General features: G+C 38.5%; 1 protein-coding gene and 1 long non-coding RNA gene across 3 annotated transcripts in view; one reads left to right on the forward strand and one right to left on the reverse strand.

The window, feature by feature from the left end:
* esamb (endothelial cell adhesion molecule b) overlaps positions 1 to 12781 on the reverse strand; it is a 48981-nt gene extending 36200 nt beyond the window's left edge. Inside the window, exons 1-2 of one of the 2 annotated variants that reach the window (XM_044353566.1) lie at positions 12721 to 12775; positions 12337 to 12621 (exon numbers count right to left, since the gene is read on the reverse strand). In XM_044353566.1, coding sequence (XP_044209501.1) covers positions 12337 to 12391 — 55 coding nt within the window. In that variant the 5' untranslated portion in view covers positions 12392 to 12621; positions 12721 to 12775. Of the gene's footprint in view, positions 1 to 12336 lie in introns of both variants that reach the window. The other variant, XM_044353565.1, reaches the window with a different exon arrangement.
* A 235-nt stretch (positions 12782 to 13016) lies between these two features.
* Positions 13017 to 19117, forward strand: LOC122983649. Its single transcript, XR_006403750.1, has 3 exons — positions 13017 to 13070; positions 18830 to 18896; positions 19034 to 19117. It is a non-coding gene; the product is annotated as an uncharacterized LOC122983649 (long non-coding RNA).
* The last annotated feature ends 6682 nt before the right edge of the window (positions 19118 to 25799 follow it).

Consider the following 25799-nt stretch of genomic DNA (forward strand, 5'->3'; position numbering starts at 1 on the left):
GAATTGCAGAAATCATCTCAACATTAGTTTCCACACTGTTTTCCTGAGCAATGAACACCAGTGTGAATAGGATTTTTTTTGTGTGTCTCGAACCAAACGTCGCTGGAGATGATAGTTAGTGGCCTCGGCGTTGTGTGTTTGTATGCCTGGTCTCTGAAGTTCACACGCTGGTTTCTACCATAGCAAAGGTCTCATTTAAAGAGGGAATGTACCTCATTAGTGTGTACCATTTTCCCAGGGTGCACCTGGTCTAAATCATCACGACCCTCGCCTACGCCTGGGGTGTAAATGACACACTCCTCTGAGATGCATCGTTTATGGGCTACAATCAGCAGGGAAACCTGCGGCTCATACAAATGTAACGCACCTCATTTGGATGCGTTTCCTTTTGTAGAACTTCTGTGATTCAGATAAGGTATTGGAAAAGACTTTAGAGCAAAGTGACTATCTAATTGGCAGAGAAGGAAGATTGAGGTGTACTAAGTGTCCTGATAGTCTCATCTCCCTGGTGGCCAAGCCGGACTGGTCACCAGTGGCCACATCATTAGTCACATGAAGATGGAGTGTGGATGGAAAGGTGACATGTCAGGTTCCATCACCAGCAGCTTCACCACTAGCTCAATCAGCCTGAATTCCTCTATGATTCACCGCACCGAATCTTTAAGTTTAATTACGCTACAACCTGTTTTTGACCCTGTTACAACCTGTGGGTAGGTTTAAAAATGGATTTATCCGACGAACCAAACAGAATACACGGAAGATCATTTTTTAACAAAGACTTTGTGGTGGTCTGACACCAAGTGTGCCTGATAACCACAAATCTTAGTGAGCAGTGGGAGTTAATGAGGTGAAATGCTGACTGACACTGCAGTAAGATGTGGTCGCAGCTAACCTGGCATTAGCTTTACTAATGATCCATGCTGAGAGGATCCATCTCCACTGATTGTTTGTGTAAAAAAATGTTGCTTAAACATACGGAGCATCATTTCTTAAAGCACCTACATCAAATGTGCAACTGATTTTCCAACACATTTAATTCCCTGCAGCAAAATCTGTGCTGTGTTTTTTATGTTTCTGTTTCCAACCTGTTTAATTCAAAGGGCAATTTTAAGAAGAGCCATCTGTTAAAGGCACAATATGCAACTTCTGGTGAATATTTTCTAGTTGAAATTTGCTGCAAATCATATCTTAATGTGGAGAGGTGTTGTCAATGACTTATGTGACCTCAGACTCATTGCAGAGGATGGCAGCAGCAGCAGCAGAGATATTCCCTTCTGAAGTTTTCTACGTGAATAACAAAGCCAAGTAAACTCAGTCACACGCCCTCTGGTCTGCCGTGTGTAATCACTTCTATTGCTGTAAGGAGACTGAAAATTATCAAGAGTTATATGTAGTTATTCAGCAGTTGAAAAGGGGGTGTTGGTGCTTGTTTGGGCTCTGTAGCATTTCAACATCTATGTTGGCTCTGGGGTTTCTTCGTTGGTAGTTTCCCTTTACCTTTCTGAAGTCACTGCAAAATCCTAACCAGCGACTGATGAAGGTTTTTTTTTAACAATATTTCTGTAAAGAATAATAATTTGGAAAACTGTTTTAAACTGTTTTTTTTTTTTTTGTTGTTATTGTTGTTGTTGGTTTGTTTTTTGACACCACAAGTACCACAAAATAATCTCCAGCAGTTGACCAGAACAGCAGCCTTCAGATAAACCTGGCAAATGAAAAGAAAACATAACCTTGATAGGAGATGGACACTACTTTAACAGTATATATCATTTTAAAGTCTGACATTTTATTTATCATGGTAGTGGTTAGTAATTCTTTCAAGTAGAGAGCTGACACATTTATATGTAATTATCTCTATCATAAGTATGATAAAATTTAAAGTTTTGTAGCATATTGCCTGTCATGCTTTTGGATTTATAGGTATTTAGCTTTGGTACTGTTATGACACATAGTTACACCAACAAACCAATTCAATGCAAAACAGTTTTTCAGGTTTCAAGACTTCAGCTCTGGCTGACTCAGTCAGAGGGCTCATGATTCAGCTCTGGGTTATTTGAGTGCTGTGATGATGTTGTATCACACTGCGTTGCATTGAATGGACCTTTTTTGATGGTGCCAGAAAAAAAAGTAGGCACAATATGTGTTGTTTTAAGCCAAAACGAGTATTATGAAGCATCATATAAATGTTTTTGACAAATTAGGATATCACAAAGACGGGTGCAGTATTTTATTACAAAGTGAAAACAAATGAGTCAAAATTACAAATATGGGAGAAGTAAAAATAAATACAAAGCTATTTACATAATGAAACTGTATGGTGTCTGCTGGCCACTGGGGTGGTGCTGGGATGGTAAGTGGATTAGGTGCTTGTCTGTCTTCATCCTTAATGGCATCAGAAGGACATCAGAAATGAGGCTGGTGTCCTGAGTCAGGCAGGTCTGCAGGACTTGGTGACGCTGTCCAGGTCCAGGTTTCAAATGACGGTCTATTGGCAAAGTAAAATGAAAACATAACTTTATAAGGTGACTTTCTCCAGAATAACAAATTAGTATGCCAGATAGTTCTTCTTGTAAAAGACAGCTGAATTACTTGAATAAACAATACAACTAGTAACTGCCAGAAGTAAGACTTAGTTGCTAGAGTATCATGTCCACTGCATTAGCTAAAACTAATGCAGTCTAATACAACAGTCTTGCAGTAAATCCTGACTTCATGAAGATTAGAATCAGTTTTTGTTGAAACTGTTTTCAGAAAGGTGTTAATTCAACTGTATGATCATTTCGGATTATGTAGTTTGTGGTAATGTTGAACCATATTTTATTATACAGAGAGCTGTTTTCTGTTATTTAGCCTAACGTCACTGATATACAGATACAGTTGATTACACTGCCATGTCATTAGAAAATATTATACCTGCCATTTGTTACGTTAATGAGCAATGAGATGAAATATAGCAACTTATATTAGCCCATCTTAGCAACATATATTGAATTGCAACTGTAACTGTTTTTATTAAAATGCACACAACCATCTATCATTTCATATTGTGGCAACTGATTGTAAAATGTATGCAGTTCTTACCTGTGAAGATGATGTAAAACCCGTCAGAATAGCTTGGTTACTTCCCGTCCCTGGAGAGAAATCAATACACTGGCTGTAGACGTTCATGAGGACGCTAGTGAAGGGCGGAGTGCTACAGAGCAGAAACAGGGAGTTGTTTCTGTACGAGTCTCATGCTACTGCTAGCTTGATTTCCAGATATTGCATATTGTACCTTTAAGGAAAAATTAAAGGCAATAGCAGCAACTGATAGCGGTATACAGGAACTCAGCTTCATCATCATAAAATATACTTTTATAACTACCACTATTCGGTATTTTCACAACCTGTCAAGTCCGTCGTCGTATTTGACAGGAGACGCCTGTTTTAGCCATTTTTAAATGTTGCACAGTATCAGCAACCTCTTATTTAGCATCTGTTATCTCTGTTACTACTGCATAAAAATATTAATATCTGATCAGATAAGAGGAATTCATCCTCAAGGGTTCTGCTCATAGAAGTGCTTTGCATATAGTAAACAAGCTGGTGATTGGCAGTCATAATGTCTCAGTATCTGTGCCAGCTGGGATTTGAACACGTCTGTTAATTGTTTACTAGAGATATTGTGCAAACTCATAGTGGTATATCTTTAATAAATATGTTTGCTCTTAGGGAAAAATATTGGCTATGTATCTTGATACATTTCTAATCTACAAAGTGCGACTGTGTCGATTTTTCAAGCAATTTTTAAGTGAGGGTCACTGCTGCTGAATGAAAGATGAGAAAACACCATCTTAACAAATCCATCACTACAGTATGAGCAGCCCTTTCTCCAAGTGATTTCAATAATTCAAGTGCACAGCGTGGGAGGCTAGAATAGTACAATACATGTGAAACTTAATTGTATACAACTTTTAACCTTTTCCACTTCCCCCCTCCCTACCATAGACCCATTTTTGCCTTTTTTCAGGGCAGGACAGGAGAATCTCAGATAGGCAGATAGTAGGTCAACAGTATATGCCACATAGGAGTGGTATACATCATCTGAAAGCTGGGAACCTGAAGATTAATATGAGATGCAGCTTTCTAGTCATAAATCTGTAATAAACATTGTGTTTGGGTTACGCACCTATTCAAGTTTTTAAACTTAAGAGTGGAGAAGGGCTTAGAGCATTATGATGGAAGTATATAATGGCCATTCCCATGCTCTATTATGTCTCATAAGTTGTTGCAGCAATTATTGGGTTGATACCATTTGTTACACAGATTAGATACAAAATTTAACTATTTTTGACCACTCGAGAAATGACAAAAATGGTCAAAAATACATCCAAAGTACCACATTAACACAGAGACTTTGAGGAACACCATAGAAAAATTCATGCTGTGATTTAGTATTGTATATTGTATATATTGTATAGTATACTTTTGACATTTGGAGATTTCTGTAAGAATTATATTTTTCAGTAATTGGATGGCGAGCACTTCTGTTCTGGAAACAATATAATATATATATATAAATTAATATATAATATTAATAATATTGTCTAATATTGTAATATTATCTTTAATATTGTCTCTGAATGCCCTAGGTCTCTAGTTTGTGGTTGTAAAGTTTCATAAGGCTGTGATCATTTTATACAGTTAGGTCAAGTTTAAAAACATGGTCTCACTGCAATGAAATGACTACTGTGACTAACATCACCACACATGAATACAATTGGGCTCATTGAATCCACAAGAGTTTCAGCTTTCCAGTCATACCCAATTTATGCAATTCCAAGACTGATTAGGGACTCCAGTATGCAGAAATATTCAAATACACCATTTTTAGAATAGGCGAAAATAACATATTTATACTTCATGCAAAAAACTGCATGGGATTAGCATAAAGTGGGCATGCAAGGGGAGACTCGTGAGTACCCATAGAACCCATTTTTATTCAGATATCTTGAGGTGAGAGGTCAAGGGATCCCTTTGAAAAAGAGTTTTAAAAAAGTTTAAGAAGTTAATGTGATTTTTGTTTTTACCTTCTGATGATGTGTACAAGTCATTATTCTAGAGAGTAGTGGAGTTACTGTAAACGCAACACAACCGCTCCAAGCTCTGTTCTGTTCTACAAACTGAGGTCAACTCCAAAATAAGGAAGAAGAAGAAGGTTAAAGAAGAGAACTGGGACGAAACCCTGACATTCTCCTGATTTTGCCATAATGTTTTATTCAGAGATTTAACTCTTTTTCTTCTGATGCATTTCAAAGCTTGGAATTGACATCTGTAATACCAAAACAAAAGATCTCCATAATTTACACTTGATTTTCTTTTTTCAGACATACTCTGAGGATCTGTGAGCATGGTATTATTTTCTGTCTATATAGTTGTACATTGACTGCCACATCAGATTCCACAAGAGTTTTGCACCTGAATGGATAAGCAGTGCTTGTCAGATGGGCGAACAGCTTCAGAAACCCCCTGCCAGCACAACTCTCCCATGACAGAGTTGGGGATTTGCGTCATAGACTGTATATAAAGATGGACCTAGCAAGGGGTGACATCACCCATTGTTTTGCACTGGAGCCAGTTTGAAGCCCAGAGTTGCAGCTTTTGGTCAGAGTTTTCCGTTTGGAGCCAAAACCTTCCAAATAAGGAGTGTGGGGTGTTGCCTTTTTCACTCTGGAAACACATCCCACTACCTCGGGCCTAAGCAAACGCTAGCTTGCTGGAAACACCGAGCAGTGCACACTTGGGCAAATATTAGTTAAATTGTACTAACAGGGCAGGTATCATTATCAGGGAAATATTAAAAATATTGTGACAATGGTTTGACTCAGTACGAGTCCCGGAGCCAGAGAGAGCAGCAGGTGAGTGAGCTGTCAATCACAGATGCCAATTAACACCCACACGCAGACATCAAAGCCTATTATAAGTCCTCAAAATGACCACCAGCATACTTATTAGAGGGCCCGAATTTAGTGATTGAGACCATAATGACTTGTTGAATCAATTATTGACTCAGTATTTCTAGAGAGAAGTTGATGCTTTTTGAATGGGAGTCTACTGGAGTTAGGGGATTTTTTGGAGTGAGCATCTAGCGGCTGTCGTGGCATTGCACTTTAAGGGAGGCTATTTCCGCACTGGTTTCAGCCTCAAGCCATAGTAGTTGTATCTGACAGCTTCAGTAATTTCTGAAACCGACATACACACACACTTCATGTGAACAACCGAGTGCAACACCATGAATGCCTTCCAGCAGAGACTGTCTGAAAATATGTATCGTTACCCCCGTATTTGAACAATTATCATGTCTCGGTCCTCTGTATGACAGCTAGTTTTTCAGTCTGCCTTCGAGCGTCGCCGTTCAGAACAACTATAAACACTTGTGTTGTTCGATCACGTCATACAAACTAGTCTCTTTTCTTTCAGCCCTTAGGCTGGGTTATTGACTGAATTGTTAACTCTGCTGCAGTAGATAAGTTTTCTTCCTTTATAAACAAACATCAGGAGTAACCAAAGAACATTTTAAAGTCATGGTTTGTGAAGTGTGCTGATGATGTTTATGCATGCCGCCTCTTCTTCATTTTCTTCACGAGACTTTTTGCTGTAGTGTTTCTAAATAATTCCACACTCAGTAAAGACACTGGTGGATGATTAGCATTATAGGACAGTTAGATAATGTGTGTGCTGTGGATGGCAAATCACTAATGCAGTGTACTGTACCAAACATCAAAGCGAGCCGTTCAGTAAGCAAAATACTGATTGGTGTGTGTGCATAATGATAATGGTATTTTTGAGCCATGTTTCCTTTCAAGTGTGGGGGGAAAATGTAGAATTTAATGCGCATGGCTAAATATAATTATATTATCTTTGTAACAGCAAGGCAGAAACAGCCCGCAGATTGTAACAAAACCATGAAAAAATGTGCGAGTGCATACATACATACATGCATAACATAAGCATAATGTCTTCAGTGATGCAGGAGGTTGCAAACAACATGCAACCTCTTTTCCTTAATTGCAGGAAAATTCACTGTAAAATCATAAGAGTTTAATATAAAAATCTGTACTGTGTCACTGTTAACACGGTCTCACAAGTCCTTGTCTTGATCATCTGCCTCAAAGTCACATTAGCTCAATGAGCCGGCACGCAAAGCTCCAATCAACACCTGTCAACCTCCACTTCCTCAACTGTCCATGAAACATCCTCAACTCAGACAACTCGACGTTTTGATACATCTGTGTCAGTATGAAGTCGAACACGCAGCATCTGTTGTGCGTAGGAACATCAAAATCTGTGCACCACTGCCCTCTTTATTGTGTGGCAAGCGATTGTGAGCCAATTAATTTGACCTAGTTTTACATGGGAGAATCCTTTAGGTAGCGCCAGCTCTTTCTGCCTCCAATCAGTGTTTTAACCCTCTACAGGGGTCCTCTGTGTTTGTCAGGGTACACAGAGTGGACATGGTCAATTAGGCTCCCTCAACGAACACCCACACGAAGGTATGTGTCAGCCTAACAAATGCAGCCGTGCAAGAAAAGAATCACTAGTTTGAGCTGGGGAAGATAAATTCAGCTCAATAAAGTGACTCAGAAGATGTACAGCATCAGGATATTTTCTCAGGAGCAGATTGTACTGGTGACAGAGACGAATGGTGGCCAGTATGTTCACTTTAATGTTTTTCAGCTTGTTAGTCTGCAGAAGAGGAGAAAACTGAAGCTGAGAAGAGATTCTGGTTAAAAAAATTCCTACACTTTCTTAATTCTTCATGTTATTCTTCTTACACTTATTCTTCATCTCAAAGCAGAATACAGATGCTCAGTAATGTCGGGATGGACTTATTACTGGAACAAGTTAATATGATGATTATAGACTGAAACAAAGTCACTCGTTGGGGCTGTTACTTCTTATTCAAAATATGAGCTACTGTTTGAATGTGGGAAAAAACTAAATATTTGATCTGTATTGATCAAAATACATGATGTGCAACAGACTGTTATACTGTTGCAGACTCCGTTTCTCTATCAATGGTTCTTTTTGTTAATGCAGGTGGACACTGTACAGATTAGGGCTGCGACTGACGATTATTTTCATTATGGATTATTTTCTCAATTAATCGAATAGTAGTTTGGTCTATAAAATGTCAGAAGACAGTGAATAATGTCGATGACAATCTCCCAGGACTGTTTCTTTTGTCCCAACCAACAGTCCGCATCCAAAAGATATTTAGTTTACTGAATATGAAATGAAATTATCGACTAATCGGTTAATAGACTAATCGTTGCAGCTCTTGTACAGAGTAAGCCCCAGTTTGACCCCTGTTGCTCTGACTCATCTTAGAATCAGGACAAATTTCAGCCTGATAGGTTGTCGCTTTTTACATTCAGTTTGAAGGGGGTCACGGCACCTGATTTACTGCCCAAAAGATCAACAATTTGGCTGTCTGACAACTGGATGGATTTCAAGAATGTCAGACATTTTAGTGGGCTTTTTTGCAGTTTAAGCAGTTCCACAGTCTGATTTCTCATATGGCTGCTGTCAAAAGATCCATAACACACTGCTGTTTTAATATTATTGGAGTAGAATTTTACACATAGCGTCTAACTGTAATCTTCGTCAACAATTTTGAGGACACTGCCAGCTTTATTGGAAACAATGGACAAAACTGATCTGGTATTCTGGTATTTTTCAATATTTACTTTCAAGATAACTTTATTTATCCAACTGTCACACACATACTTTGTATCTAGAAGTACAAACTCAAAGTCAGCTGGACTTGAGCCCTTGACTTTGACTTCTAGATATCTTCTAGATCTCTGGATGACAGAGTTTTTATTAGCATACTCTGGTAGCAAATGAGACCAGCCAAAGGGAAGCTTTGCACTGATAGTTAATGCTCATGCAGCACCCTGCTGGGAACACTGTTTGTTCCTATGCTGGTCAACGACCGTCTAATTTCTTGTTTAGCTAATCATGCAAAACATAATCAGAATTACCCTAAGCTCTGTGAGTTATTCTGCGAAAAGGGATATAGCTGGCTCACAAACATGAGCTTACACCAGGGCCAAGTGGCTCCCGTCTCATTATAATCAGCCGTCACTGAACACAATCAGCTGAGGACATGTTAATATTTTAATAGCCGGGCCAAAGAGAATGGCATTTCTACAAGAGGAGGTGAAGTTGGCACACTAAACTAACTCTACATTCAGACTGCTGGGAGCCAAGTCACCTTGTCACTGTCCTCAGGCCAATTTGAGCTATCTGATTGGCAACAGTAATGTGTTATAGCAAGAGTGTTCTGTATAGTACAAGTGAAAGTGATTTACTGCTGTCAACGGTTATAAAACATTAAAAAAAATGTTCAGCATATGCAGTCAACCGTCTTGTCTCAGATCATCAAAAGGATTCTGACGGCAGCTGAGTATTACCAGATTTATTTTAGCATTTATTGACCAATTAGCTATGGGTCTTCTCATGCAAAACGAATGAGTTGCTCTGTTTCATCAATACCAGCGGAGTCTACTTTGCTCATTTGAAGTCGGACAGACGGGCACATTATCGCTCCAGTTTCTTGATTCACTAATTCTGAAGTTTCTGACAGGCAGGATGCCAAAAGTCAGACAGGCTTAGCTGCTGTCAGAAATGTGAAAAGAAATCCATCATGCAAATTGAGAAATCCATTCGATCATCTGAACAGGACGTGGTGGAAGTTGTCAGTGAGCTACAAACTGAAGTCATTCATTTGTTTCATTCCGTTTAGCAGATGCACGAAATCAAAAGATGGTAGATGCAATAGATAGATAGATAGATAGATAGATAGATAGATAGATAGAATTTAGTAGTATCTAGTGGAATTGACTTGGCAGAACATATAATATTCATAAGTATGTTTTAATTAGTGTATAATCATAATAAGATTATATAATAATAATGAAAATAAGAATCGTTGTGTTTTCATCTCTGCTAGATTTCACTAAATCGTACACACTGCACCTTTAAGTGTACATTGAAACATAAATAATTTAAAGTATACTCATTTGTAACAGTAAAGACAGTATTTGAAAGATTATACACAGATGAATTTCACATATAACATCTGTGATGGATAACGTAATAAATAAATAAAAGTCCAGGTGAGCAGTTTGTCTTCACTGTCCGAGGAGTTCCCTCTGTCAACGCAGAGGAGAGTCATTGTACAGACTGATGGCAGCTAGCAGGAATTACTTCCTGTGGCGTTCTTTGTCACGGTGGAGCTGAAGAAGTCTCTAACGGAAAGTGCTCTGCTGTTTGACCCGCAGGTCACGGAGGGGATTCGGAATGTTCTCCATGACGCTTACTAGTTTGTTTATCCTCTTCCTCTCCACAACCAGCTCCAGTGTATACAGAGGCTTCCCCAGCACAGAGCCAGCTTTCATGAACAGGTTGTACAGCTTATTAGTGCACCTGGCTCTCGTGCTGCCGCCCCAGCAGAGAGCACCAAAGAATAATGCACTGGCCGCAACAGACTGGTCAAAGATTTGCAACATCTTGCTGAACAGGAGCTAAAGGATCGAAGTTTCCTCAAGAAGCAGAGTCTCCTCTGTCCCTTCCTGTGGACACCCTCTGTGTTGCATTTCCAGTCAAGTCTGTTGTCGAGACGGACTCAAAGGTATCTGTATCCCTCCACCACCTCCACCTCTTCTCCATGTCACGCCACAGTGGTTTTCACGCGTACAAAAAAACGCACAGTTTAAGCCAGGTGTCCTCTGAACTGTTAACAGGACGAAGTACATGCTCTCTTAGTAATTTCAGCTTTTAAAAGTAGGTTTTGAAGATAGATATCATGACCCTTTTTCTTCAACACTTCTCCTCAGTGAAACTTTTGAGTTTGAACCAAACAAATCCTGACATAAAAGACACAAGATGTGTCTCTGGTTTCTACACTGGAGGGAAGCCAACATCTGGTAAGCTATGATGCAGCAGCACAGTTGACAGAAACAAGACTGGCCAAGTCAGACAAGCCTTCAGGGCTTCTTTGAGTTGAGCCTGAATGATGTAGAATATGTGTTGACAAGAGCGAGTAAACTCAAGATTTAACACAATATTTTTGTGTGTTTGTGATTATGTGAAGTAACAACATCCATTTGGATAAACTAACACAGTCAAAACTGATAGTTAATAGAAAAATATTGCAATAAGTCTTTAAATCCAATTACTAAAAGATGCGCGAAACATTTAATTAGTAATGTTTCTTTACATCAAACATCTGGTGTACATTTGTTTAGCATTGTTGATGAGCTATTCTGCCTTATTGTTTGAATTTTTATCAATTTTTTATCAACTTATCAGTGCATTTGTTGCTTACAACAGACATAAAATGCCGATATTAGATGCCATCATTTTATTAAGTGACCCTAAATGTGACAGCTACGACTTCTTGGGCTGAATTTCTTAATGACATCCGGCTCTTTCAGGTAGATTCATCTTTTTATGTTATTTTTAACCTCACAAGGGACAATAACCATTAAAAGAAAGCAAAAAAAACCAACAACATTTGACTTCCTTCAAATTCATTTCAGAGCATTCAACCATGCAACAACATTATGCCCTCTTAAGATGAAGAGTACTCTGTAGTAGTGCTGTGCTTAAAAGGGAGACCTCTGGTTAAAAAAATGCAAGCCACATGCCACAGCAGAATTCACAGCAATAAAAATTACATATTTCATGAATTCTCAGTGTGCTCGTTCCTGCATTTGAATTCAAAATTATATATCTTGGAGGACGAAAGGAGGAGGGGCTCAGATTCATCATGACACATCTTTGGTATCTGAGTTGACTAATAGCTTCTCATAAATGCCAATGAGGGAATGAATGCATTTGAATGCATTTACACTCACTTTCAGTTAAAGCAAAGTAGCTCAAAATCTGGTGTTAATGCATCATGTGTTAAAGGTCCCACAGGTACAGGTGCATACAGTACTTTCTGTATATTTTATTTTACTTTACTCACTTAAATTATCACAATTAAGCCTCAGAACTATCACATTAGCCTGTCCTATATGGAATAAGTTGGTTAAAAATAAATTATATATTTTTTTGACCGTCTAATCTGTTCAAAAGTGGACTTTGAGTATAACCTGGTCTTTTAAGAGTAATGTATTGTCTTGATTTTCAGGAAAAACCAAAATTTTACCTCTTAAATGTCATTTGAAACACATATGTATCACTTTCCATCATTCAAACAAACTGGGCTACTATTTCCTTCACTGCCGCTGACAGCAGCACGCGGCTTAATGGCCGTCCAGTGGCCTAAATTAATTAGCTTACCTTGAAAAATCCATAGTAACATCAGCAGGGCTCGAAGTCTCGTCTTTATCTCCATGGCACAACATCCACTGGCTGCTCCGGCAGGCAGGAGCTTCTTCAAAGTTGATACCACACACTCACTGCACTCCTCAACCTCCCGCTTAATTGTCTTCAGGTAGCAATTAACTGTCCGCTACAGAAACCAGAGAGGCAACGTCTGCACATAAAGCTTTCTCTCCTCTTCCCATCCCGCCTACAAACAGCGGCTGGCATCGCAGAGCGCACCGGCGGCTCCGTTCGCCTTCACTTTACAAAGCAGAAAGAGGTCAAAACGCATTCAAGTTTTCTTTATCTTTTACTTCTATGTTGAATCCAGTCTGATTTACTTCTGCTACCCGTCTCTACCTGAGTGTGTGTCGCTCCTGGTCCCGCTCACAGTACTACAGTGAACTGTAGGAGCTTATTCACCTGCCTGAGCTGCTCGGTGACGCCCCCTGCCATCAGCAACACACAAAACCTCAACTGCAGCTCAGTGAGAAAATATCTCTCATTTATTGGGCAGTTAATCAGTTAATGTAACAACTATTTTTGTACCAAAAATGTTGTGTTATTTAGTTTGGGTTCTTTTTTCTCGGAGCAGCATATAATAATGATAATTAACATGCATGCATTGTTTGTTTGCTTGTTTTTGTCTTGAATGCAGGGCTGACCCCAGGGACCCAAACCTAAGCCCCCATCTCACCTTTGGGAATAACGTGAGTGCAAAATTCTCCAAATCACATGTAGGAAATATAGAAATATTTTTTTTATATTGTGTCAGCATCCTGGAGGATCCAGGGAGATGCAAGGGGAATGTATTCATATGCACACATAACAACTGAAGAAATAAATGAACAGTTGAATGAAAAAAAATGCTGCCAAAAACCCAGCAATTCACTGCAATTTTGACAAGAAGATGGCACTCATTTAAATGTAGTTGGCTGAACTATGTGAACCTGTCATAGCTGAAGTTCACAATTGCTGAGGTGGGATTTGTATTTTGGTATTGTGTTGGCAGTTGTCTTTTGTATAAAATTGCTGTGTGCTAAACACTCTCAAGTGCAGTAAAGCTTTATTTGTATCACCCCTCCACTCTCTCTCTCTCTCTCTCTCTCTCTGTCTCTCTCTCTCTCTCTCTCTCTCTCTCTCTCTCTCTCTCACTATGTTTCCCCTCTTAACAATTTGTTGACGCATTTAAAATTAGCTTTGCAAGGTGAAAAGTCACAATAAAATAACTAAAATAACTTTTACTATAAGAGTGGGTAGGAGTTCTCCAATGTCCAAAAACATACTGTTCAGTAAGATTGGGAAGCACAAATTGCACATACAATAGGTGTGTGTGGATGGTTGTGTGTTTCAGCCCCCCCACATCCCTGCACAGGATAAAGCAGGTGTAGACTGTGCACCTGTAACCACATCCAACAGTGATGTCACGGAGTACTGACGCACACCTTTACATCACTGCAGCAAGGAGAGAAACAGTTCAACAGAAACAAGATTTCAGCTGGTGTTAAGTTGATCTTTAATTTACTTTAAACTTACATTACCTGTTTTTTTGGCCGCTCAGGTTCAGCGCAAATAAGCTATAAACACGACACTGACATGTGTTGGCAAACAGTTGTCTATTAAAGAGACTCATCATTTGTAGTTTTTGTTGTGTCTCTGTTAGTGACGTTTTGCAGGTGAACCAGAACACTCAGGTCCTGCTGTTAGTTCAAAAACTGTGGCTGAGCACCACTATTTAGATAAAGAGAGACAGTCACAGTCCAGCCCACTCCTCTGCTCAGATATCATACTAAACACAACAGCACACTAAACAAAATACTATAAGAAACCATCAAAGAAAGCTGGAGTTGCAGGATCTTAAAGCAGAGCTACATGTACTCTGCTGGTCTGGTTTAAATTGCTTCACTAATTATGCTGTGCAGCAGTAATATGAAGGAAAAAGCAAATAAAACAAATATGGAGACGGGTATTGTAAGCAGATACTCAGATACTTTTAACAGACCTTTGTGACTTTCAAACAAGAAATGCTAAAAGTCACTTTAAACAAAGGCACATAACTGATTATCAGTGATCAATGCATGGATGAGAGCAGTGAAAGTGAATCAAAACTGCTGTATTAGTGAAATTGCAGCCATGAAAATGAAACAATGAGCTGAAAGACATTGTAAAGCTCATAGAGCTGAGAGGAACTGATCCTCTGTGGGTTTGTCACTACAAGCAACCCCTTTCACGTAACATGTAGTGACTTGATTCAGTGTTAATATAGAAATATTGATTGTAGCAGCTTTTGATAGATTCTCGGACTTCACATTTCTAATTTGCTTGTTTGGGGGCCTGGGGACTCAAAACAGAGGCTTTGTTTTAATAAATGCCTCAGAGCAGCTTTAATAAATAAAAAATTAATGTTGGCTAAGATTTGAGTATAAGATGGACCAACATTACATCCATACATATCTGGAAACATTAAAATAATGAATTCACCCTTTAGAAAACACTCAAACACACTTTGGTCTATATAAATGTAACGTCAACTCAATTATCATGCATTACCTGATGTATTACAAAGTCTAATTCAGAGCAGAACCGAGAGTCACAGGTAAAAGTCTCGCAGGAACACATAGTGCAGTCACTTATAAAAGAAAGCCGGAGCTGCTGTGGGATTTTACATTGTAATGAATAAATCTGAGGTCCCAGCTCAGATCACAATAAATGGGTCGTCAGGTGAAATATTAATGCAGGTGGGTCGCTGTCTTGTATTTTTAATGGAATATAATTGATTTATTACATGATATTAAGCATCACATGTTTTCTGAGAGCATTGCCCTCACCTCAACACGCCGTCCCGTGCACACACATGATGCCACTAAACCCTCATTCACACACAGAGACGGATTTGTAAGGCGTGTGTGTGTGTGTGTTGTTTTGTTTTTATATCTACTTCAATAGAGTTACTGTCTGACAGGCAGTTACACTCCTGACTTATTTATGTTGTTCTCATATTGTGGAACCTACTGTCCCCTGTCATCTCCTATTGTTGTCAGATTTTAAGGTTACACTTATAGTTTGTAAGTGCTGTCTTGTGTTGCTTTTTATGAATCGTACTGCACCTGAAAGGACAAATACCAAGAAAAAAAAAATGAAATATTTAGGATCAAAATGTGTATTTCTTGTTCAAAAACCACTTTTATATCCATGTTTGTTTGTGACAAATGTGTAAATCCTGAACATATACACTTTAGAAATTTGATGTCAGTGCAACGTGTGAATAATTGATCACTTGAACCAAGAGTGAAAGAAGCACCCGTATGAAACTGCACGGCTTGCATGTTCAGGCCTTTTCCACCTTGTTCCCCCTCAGTAAGCGACATTTCCAGTAGGTCAGGTAGATTTTTAGAAACTCATTCGACAAAAAAAATGTTAAAGGCTACTTCACCGCCTGTGCTTTCGTGCGGCGTGCACATGATGAATGTCTGCACAAAGCACACTGACTAAATCTAATCTTTGCTGGCATTTGGTTCGAGACATGTTTCTGGGGTAGTATTTTCAGTATCTGATTTGTGTCACTTTCGGCGGCTATCTATATAAGGAAAAACACTCCTCACAGTTTTCCTGAATACCTCCATTGTTAAAGTTGGTGGAGATGCTGTTATCTCTCTGCCAGATGGGGGCAGATGAGCTTAGCCTTGACAGTCGACTCCTACATGGCATGACTGACTGTCTTTGTAGCATCAATTTCCTCCTTGTTGCACTTTGTATTTTACAGTGACTGAAGACAACAGAGTGATGGATGGCTGGTATTTCTGTCGATTTCCCCTTGTGTGTTTTATCTGTTGTTTATCTTTGTTTTATTTATTTGACTGTGAAGCACTTTGTGACTGGTGTGAAAGGTGCTATATAAATAAACTTTACTTACCTCCTTACTATTTCTACAAAGTGCAGAGAGTTCAGATCAAATGTTTCAACACTTTTGTGCCATCTAGTGGCCTGAAGCTGAAGCGCTAGTGTCTCTGTGCATTTGTTCATTACCTCTGCAGTACCTGCTTTTAAATTTTATGGGTTGGTGGGTGTGTAGCAGTGGATGGCAACAGGGAAAGAGCCTGGACAGGTCAGCAGTCCCTCACAGGGCTAATGCAGATTAACAGACAATCACTCACACTCACGTTTGTACCTGTGGGCCGATTTTAGCCTCTGCTCCTGACACTGCACGTCTATGCTACGGAGGGAGGACACGCCCAGAAGAAATGCACATGGTTGAGGACATGAATCATCTTAAATATGGCCACAGCAAAGAATCAAACCTGTGTCCTTATTGTTAATTGGCTGTTTTAACCACTGACCATTAACCATTATACTCACAAAAGAGCATCCCAATGTCGAAAAAGTCAAGTCTGTATTCATTTTTACTAACCTTAATATAAAACCATTTGGCTCAGGGTGGAATTGCTGAGATTAAAGTCAAAAACGTGTTTTTCTTCTTGTTCCTTCAGTTGGATGTTTAAGCGTCACTGTGCAGAATGATGCATGTGCAGAGTTTGACACTGGAAGGATGTTTTCACTTTCAGCTGCTGAAGGAGGAAAGTTTCTCTGTGCTCACCGAAAAATCTGAATTAAAGGCGAGCGTGATTTGTGACATCACAACCAGTCTGGAGCCAGTCGAGAGTCAGTAAACAACTTACACAAGTGTGATATAGAGACTTGAAGCCGTCAGTGCACAAACACTGAGAATGGACTGTACAGTGAAGCAGGAGACATCTTTAAACTTTTTAAATGAACAACATTTACATATATTAATAGGTTTCACTGAGGGAGTTGATGTCATTTTAAGGATTTTTAACAAATTATCTGGACATTTTTTGTGGAAAACACATCACACACAATTTATTCCAAGCAGAGGAAACATGTCCAGAGGGGACATTTAAATTAAATTGGATAGGTTCTGTAATTGTCTAACATTGTTATTACACATTGATGAGATTGGACTCCTTTTCTCCATGAAAGGTCCTGTTATTTGACATTGTTAGCTCTATTTCAGCCGCTTGTTAAAGGAGAACGCTGACATTATTCTATTTTTTTTCTCATTACCAACAACGCCCATGAAACGTCCAAAACCGACAGTGTGTTAGTCAATCACTCAATACCTTCTGACATCTTGTCTGTCGTACTCAGCCTCAAGCTCATTCGCTGCCATTAAAGACATAAATATTGGAAAAACACCTCACAAATACAGTATACATTCTTATTTCTTAAAATTCCATTAAATAATTTCAAAACAGCTGGTCACTGTAGTTTTCAGCAAAAGTTACTCAAACAGGAGTAAACAGTGAATTGGCTGAGGACTATTTTCAGCTGCGTATTAATACATATTTGGTGCTCTTCAGTGAGCATGAGTGAGTATGTGGGATTGCCTCAAAATAAACTACAGTGACTATTTATATCATAATGAAGGAACATGTCACCTAATGCTACAGTGAGACTCGATTATTTTTTTACTTCTTTTTCTTTTTATTAGATTGTTGACAATAAGATAAAATATTGAATATCACCAGACTTAAGTTTTAATTGACTCCATGTTCACGAACTCTTAATGTGCAGCCTGTCAGTGGTGAAACCTACAAATACCGATCTTTATTTCAAATGGTTGAGGTGATCTATAACCGATGAGCATCCTTTAAGCTACTTCATGAGAAGTTTAAGAGTTTAATTAAGAGCCTAATAAATGTTTCTAGATTTATTTTCTTTCACCGTCTGTAATGTTGTTGACTTATTTTGTCGCATTAATCTATGTACCTATTGTCAAAGAGGATTTTTGGCATCATGGTTGATTATTTGTAGGTTTCTTTCAAACAGTTTTGGCCTAGTTCAGGTTTTCTTATAGCTGGTGTTCACTGATAAGTGCTTTTCCGACAAACTAACATCACCACACTGCCATCTAATTTGAAAAAGTATATAAAGGTAATAATAATAGCACCGTCAGTTGGATTGCAAAGGATGACATTTGGATAAGTGACATTAAAATCCTCCTACACAAAAATCTCAGCAAACATAGACTATAATTGCTTCAGTTACCTCTTCAGCAAATAGAGTCCCATGGTAAATACAGCGGCATGAAATGAAAGTGACACTTTGAATTCTTCTAGCATGTGAAAACTTCTGCTCATGTAAAAATATCAGGCATGAAAATAACGCTCACACATGGATATCAGCAAAAAATATGAGCTATCAGAGGACATTTGCAAACATATGAATAAGTTCTGTTATATCAAAATATGAATTGGAATGACTCTGCACTATTGAATTCTTGTAAATTCATTCTCTGTGTTGAAAAAGCCCTCTTTTCTTACCCGTATGTGCTGGAATCATCAGTGTTTGTAGGTGACTAGAGTTTGAAGAATGCTCACTGTGAAATCGGAGCTATTAGTTTGCTCTGGACATTGACTGCTTCCTTCCTACATTTCCATTAAAAATGTAGGAGTCACACTGACACGCTCATATTGTGCAGCGGGGAGAAGCAGCAGAGGGCTGTGACAGTCAGGCCGGTGAGTAATCTCAGTCGGGCTGTGTGTGTGTGTGTGTGTGTGCCTGTTAAAGGCTGGATGCCTGCCACATATTTGGTGATATGAGCCCTCTGTGTAATGGGCCTCCTGTCATTTATCACTCTTTACCTTCATTACAGAGGAGATTAGATTTGGACGAGCATAAGGAATATGAAAATGACCTTGTCTGAGCCTAAGACATGCATCAACGATTTATTTTTTTGAGGAAGAGATAATCTAATTCTGCTTGTGCAGCACAATAAAACATATTCTCAACTATGAGTTCGACTCTTTGCTTTGTTAAACTGTAAAATTTCCTTTTAAGTCTGACATATGCATGGATCCTTGTAAACCACTGAAATGTGACTCAGCATGATTATGCACTGTATTTGCACCATCCTGGTTCTGTTTCCCTCCAAAGGCTGAAAACAGTAGCGATTCTGATTCAATCTTAATTGGCAATTTGCTTCACACCAGCATTGCATCTGCTTTATGCACTCCCTGTGATACTTCACAGGACAACTGCTTTGTAGCTCAGCACGACAGAGAGCCTGAAACAAGACAACTGTTTTCTGATGGTTTTTATTATCAAACATCTGAGATCCTAAAAGTGAACCCAGGCGTCTGTGGGAACAAAATGTTTTCTTTTGGAGAAAGACAAATTGGATTAGGATTTACAGATGACAAAAAGGAGCATGAAAAGACATTCAAAGTATGAGAAATCACAACTGAGCCTCGCCAGTGTCATTGTATATCTCAGATGAGATGCTTTCTTCAGTTTTTAATAACAGCCGCCTGGAGAGGATGCTCTGACTTGCCCTCTCATAATGAATTTCATTCAAAAGAAGGTGATAACAAGCTGAAAAAAAAGAAAAAAAAATCAGGTGCATATGTACAAAAAGATATTGCTGTTTATGTATATATAATCCTGAATAATATGGTTCACAGATGCTGCTCCAGCTACAGCACTGCATACACATGAAGAGGTCAAAATGTTCTCAGATATACATTTATCTGAGCTGTTGTCATGGTGCAGTTTTAAAGATAGTGGAAAGACACATGAATGATCTGTATAGAGAGTTTTCACTTTGTATTTAAGAAGTCTGACTCACTATCTCAGTATTTTGACTTTTTTTCTCCTATTTTTTAACTTATCTTCTGATAATTCTGACTTAGTAAATTGGGGAGTAAAAATTAATCATAATAATGAGATAAAAAATGTAAATTATGAGACAGTTAAGTAAAAATATTGACCTTTTATCTCATAATTTGGACTTTCCATGAGCTTTTGAAGACTAACTTCTCATCCATTTTTTTTCTTTTCCTGCCAGAAATGGGTTTCTATACTTAACATATGTATCATACAATAAACTGCAAAATCTTTACATTATAGGATTTACAGAATGTTTAGGAAGTAGATCTAAATATTGTAAAAGACTACATTTGGGAAACTACATTTCTTCAGTAGTTGAACAGTGTAGCACGAACCTGGTGTATCTAAAGAATAATGACAAAGTCCTTATCACCAAAGACTACTCTTTTCTCAATTAACTGGTTAATAGCTTGGTCTTTAAAATGTCAGAAAATGGTGAAAATGTGTATCCTACAACTCCTATGATGTATATCATTGTCTGACCAACAGTCCAAAGTATTCAGATTACAATCATAGAAGACTAAACCAGCATATATTCACACTGGAGAAGCTGGAAACTGAGATTTTTCATTTTATAATTGACTCAAAACTGTTAATCAGTTATCAAAATTGCTTCTTTAATTTCCTTTCAAAGACTAATGAATTAATCAACATATTATATTATATATTATTAAGATGCAGCTTGATACCAAAATGTAGGTATTGTAGTGGCACTGGTATAAAAAAAAAAATCAAACTATACCCAACTCTGGATAGATTGGCCTTAACCAGACAGTGAGCCAGGCAGGCGTCCTTATGGCTATTTAGAGCTGAATTGATTAATCAGTAAACAGGAAATTAATCAATATCAATTCAGACAATTGATTATCATATTTAAAGAAAAAAAAATGCCCCAAATTTTCTGGGTCCAGCTTCTTAAATGTGAATATTTGCTTAGTCGCCTCAGTCTCCTCATGCTTTTGGATTATCGCCCGGAAAAAACTAACATTTTGAATATGTCAAACCAAATCAAATCAAATAACATTAATCAATAATGAAAATAATCACTAGTTGCAGCCCAACAATTTTCTGTATTTACTCTGTATTCATGCTGACATGTATTGATGCGCGTGGTTCTGTCTGTGAACTTGTGAGAGTCTTTATATTTCCTACTGTTAGATTAACAAATGAATCTGCATCAGTATGACTTCTCCACACTTCTTTTGTTTTTTGAAACATGGGGTTCAACCCTCAAATGAAAAATCAATTTAAAAAAAACACGTATCTCTGCTGACACTCATGCCGACTCGTGCAGCACTGATACCTCCCAGGAAAAATGTGCAGTTATGACTTTAATCCAGCAGAGGTCTCTCCTGTGCCTCTGTTGGAATCAGCCATCAATCTGACCACTGAATTCAATCTAAATTAATCTTTTTCCTCCTCTGTTAGACACTCTGCCTGGCTCTTTTTTTTTTTTTTTTTTTTTAAATAAACCTGTATTATGTACTGTTGGATGAGGTTGTTTCAAATGTTCACTCGCTATTTTGAGTAGTACATTCAGTGCTGAACAGATAAAATTAGCACATAATACATAGTATAAGTACAAAATAACACAAAATTCACACTTACACAACCGCAGTTGATTGAGTCTGTTTTAACTGCAGCAGATGCACAACATGTCTCCAATATTTTCACCACAGATACATGGAGCAGAGGCAAGACTTGAGGCCTGTGACGTATAATGTTGCAGAATAGATAAATGGGCTCTCAAGCATAAGTGGCAATTACATGAGAGGTCTATTTGTACCAAGCAATCAGCAGCTGAAGATGTGGAAACTGAGAAGTCATTTTTTCCCCTGTTCTTTTCTCCAAATATCAGAATCGGCGGATGATAAGTGGAGCTCATCTCATCTAATCTAAGTTGTTTCACCATCCCACAAAACAAAGTATATTTTAATTGCGTTCACTTAAAAATGCATTTTTCTCCCCAGAATTCACAGAACTTACAAGAAAAAAGGCACTAAAAACAGCAAACAGAGCTGCTGTCTAAAACTACATACATTTTCATTATACAAATAACAAATCTACTGAAGCCACAGCGGCATGTTGATAGATCACCGAGACTTGGCAGAAATGAGAGGCTGATGATGAATTAAGTCACTTAAAGCTGTGAATATGCATGAATACATGAGGTAAATTATGATTTGTTGTGTTTGATATCGCTGCTTCTGCTTACTGCATCATAAAAGGACAGAAACGACATGTTGGTAAGTCAAAATTATGAGATACAATGTCAAGATTTTGACGTTTCATCTCATAATTCTGAATTAGGTCAAATGGGAATTTCCTTTATTTTTGTTTTCACTAATACTATTTAATTATTTTGACCTTTCATCAACTAATTAGAATTTAATATCTCATAATTCTGTTTTAGTACGTCAGAATGTTAGTTATCATATAACTGTTATATTAGTTATCTCATTTTCACTTTATATTTAATAATTTTGACTTACTGTCTCATTATTTTCAAGTTTTATCTCCTATAATCCAATAATTTTGACTCAAAATCAGGAGGTCATGAAGTATAAAAATTTGTCCGCATTACAAGATAAAAAGTGCAAATTCATTTCATGACTGTTTAAAGACTAACTTTTCATCTATTTTTTTCTTTTCTTGGCGGAAATGGGCTTCCATACTTAACACGTGTATCACACAATAAAATAATTGTACATGTTACAGCATTTGCAGAATTGTGAGGAAGTAGCTCTGAATATTTTAAGAGAACACACTTTAAAGAGCATGCGGCGAACTACATTTCTTCTTGGTTTTAACTGTCGTGAGAGCACAGGCCTTCATTTGGGAAAAAAAATATACGTCAAATGAGTCGAGAGGAACTGTAATATTTATCACACAGTGTACTGTGCTGTAAGTAGCCTCACACAGCTCATTATATCAGAACAGGAGTCGGGGCTCCTCCAGGGCTCTTCCAGCCCTATGCACAGCTCAGTACAAACAACTCTTAGACAATGTGACACTGCCATTTAAGAGCATGACAAAAGGAGGGCTGTGTTGCCATGTATTGCTCCCTCTGCTGGCAAGGCTCCTAAAACATTAAAAAAAAAAAAGCCAAGCCTTTAAGAAAATGTTGCTGTGATAGTTGCTTACCTTTGCATTCTGGTGCATTGGATGTAAATGACTTGCTGTTAGCCCTGCGCTGCTGTGACACTCAACCTATAAATAAACTCTGGAGTCCTCCTGGCTATCTGAAGGTCCTTTTCACTTTCTCCCTTTCTCTCTCACACACACACATATTTAAACATACACACACACACACACCACAGGAAAACAAAAGCCTTGCTCCTGTGACTAATGAAACCTGCTGACAAGGTATCTTAGCAGGTCAGCGGCGCAGACTCTCGACCATGTAAAGAGAGATAACAGGAGCTCAGCTGAGGCAATTTGTGACAGCAGACAATCCAAATACATAACTGTGCATGTCCTGATAGGAATACCAGCTTTCATCAGTGCCCTCAGTTCCTTTTCTGAGATATTTAGGAGTTTCTTGTTTGGTAATTGTACCAATTGTATTGTGAGAGCGGAGCAATATGGATGTTGTCATAATAAGATGGAGCCAGACGGTGAACAGAGGCACATAAGGTCAGAGCTAGAGGCCGACAGCTGAATCTCACATTCTTCACCGCAGTCAGACAGACTGCCACATCCCACCATCTGTACCTCCCTGTACTATCAACACACACACACACAGACAGACACACACACTAACCTACCTACAGCAGGCAGAGCAGAGATACAGCCTCCTAGTGACCTTAAATCCTTTTAATTCTTAAAACTCAGACACACACATACACAAGGATGGGAAAAATAAAACACAAAGAACAAAGAAATAATTGGAGTGTCTGTAAAGAGCTGCACAAGTTTTCTGATACAAGTATATATACTTTAAAGATTAGTTTGACATTTTTGGGAAATAAGCTTATTAGCATAAAATTAGCTTGTTAGCAGGAAGTCACTGCTCCCAGCCAAGAAATAGGACAAGAACACATGACCCTGCATAAAACCACAACTTGTTGTTTTTACAGTTCAGTTTTTGCACAGATTAAACAAATGAGATATAATATGTTCATATCTCACTGTTGAGCTTTAGAAGTGTTGTCAGGAAGTTTTTTTTGAAGCTTTAGACAAAGCCAGACTAGCTGTATTCCCCTGTTTCCAGTCTTTATGCTAAGCTAAGCTAACCATCTCCTGGCAACAGCTTTATATTCAACATACAGATATTTGATCTTCTCATCTAACTCAGCAAGAAAACACATATTTCCTTAAATGTTAACTATTCCTTTACAATGATGTCTACTGAATGAATGGGAATTCTGGGCTCTTCTATGCAGATTATAATCACAATACTAGCCTGTGATTGGCTGACAGCAGCAGCTCCTTTCATTCAAATGTTGCAAACCTGCAAACCTCAGGGTCTGGATAACCTTTGTCTTGATTGGAAAGTTTATATTGATTGTTTAGGGACATCAGTTCCACTTGTGATGCACTAACTAAACTTGCATTTAAAGACATTTAAAGACTGATTTCTGAAAATGCGATACATTCGAGTTTATACACTCACACCACAAAAAATATTCATATTTGTAGGAGGAAAGAAACAGTTGCAACAACTGCCTGCACAATGCATTATTAAGGTGCTTCTTAGGAAACAAAAGAAGCAAAAAGATATAGAGAATTTGAGCTCTCCAAACAACAATTTCATGCCTTTATGAAACAGCATAGAAAACACAAACTGAGAGATGCTACGCAGGAATGATTCTTGCTTCAAAGCAGAGCCAGAGAGAGTGATTTGAGAGTATTTGCTGATGACTTCTCTGAGTTTAAAATAAGACCAGCTTTCTCAACTGACACCTCCAAGACTCCAGCCACTCTCCTGTTGAGATGCTTCTATTTTATGGCTGTTTAGCCTTTGTGGCCCTTAATAAGGTCCACACTTCCACTGAAGCTGAGAATGAAGCCATTGTGGGCCTCTCTTTGTGTCACACCCTGCAACAGACATCTGGACTCCTCTTCTGTTGCCCAATTTCCAGTCCTATTCAAGAAGGACAAAGGAGATCAGGCGTCTGACCGTACAAAAGTCACTCTCCATCATGTTGGGCTCTCACCGCCTGACATGGAGACAATGAGGTGGATGGAGGAGAAGCAACGGCACCGAGGAACCGGTCTTGTCTGCACTGGAGGAGGGGGAGTAAGTGAAACAGAGCTCGTACCCCCCAGGGAGCTGTGTGTGTCCACAACTCCCCAAGAGCAAGACCCGGCCGGTCACTGAGGGCTCCAGTGGGGCCAGATTGTGGGTGTGAAACAACAGCTGTTTAATAAATCAGCACAGAATCAGAGGGTGGATGCTGAAGAGCAGGCCTGCAACAAACAGTTTAACGCTCTCCATCAGCAGCAGTGACGACGATGACGATGAAGATGAAGCTGAGAGAGTAATGACGGTTGTGTCGAGGTTGCTTCGCAGTATGATTTTTAATATACAATGGCAGTCTACGGCATTAGAGTGTCAAGTGGAGTTTATTTATACAGCATATAATCATACATTTGTCTCAGAGCGCTTTACAAACTGCACGACGTGACTTCTGCTTATTTTATATGATTAAAATGTGCACACATGCACAACAATTGTGCTGCAGTCTGTGTGAAAAGAAGAATACAAATCGCACTTGTGTTTGGTGGGACTGTCAGAAAATGGGAACATT

Source organism: Thunnus albacares, chromosome 6 (assembly GCF_914725855.1).
Source record: "Thunnus albacares chromosome 6, fThuAlb1.1, whole genome shotgun sequence".
Taxonomy (NCBI): domain Eukaryota; kingdom Metazoa; phylum Chordata; class Actinopteri; order Scombriformes; family Scombridae; genus Thunnus; species Thunnus albacares.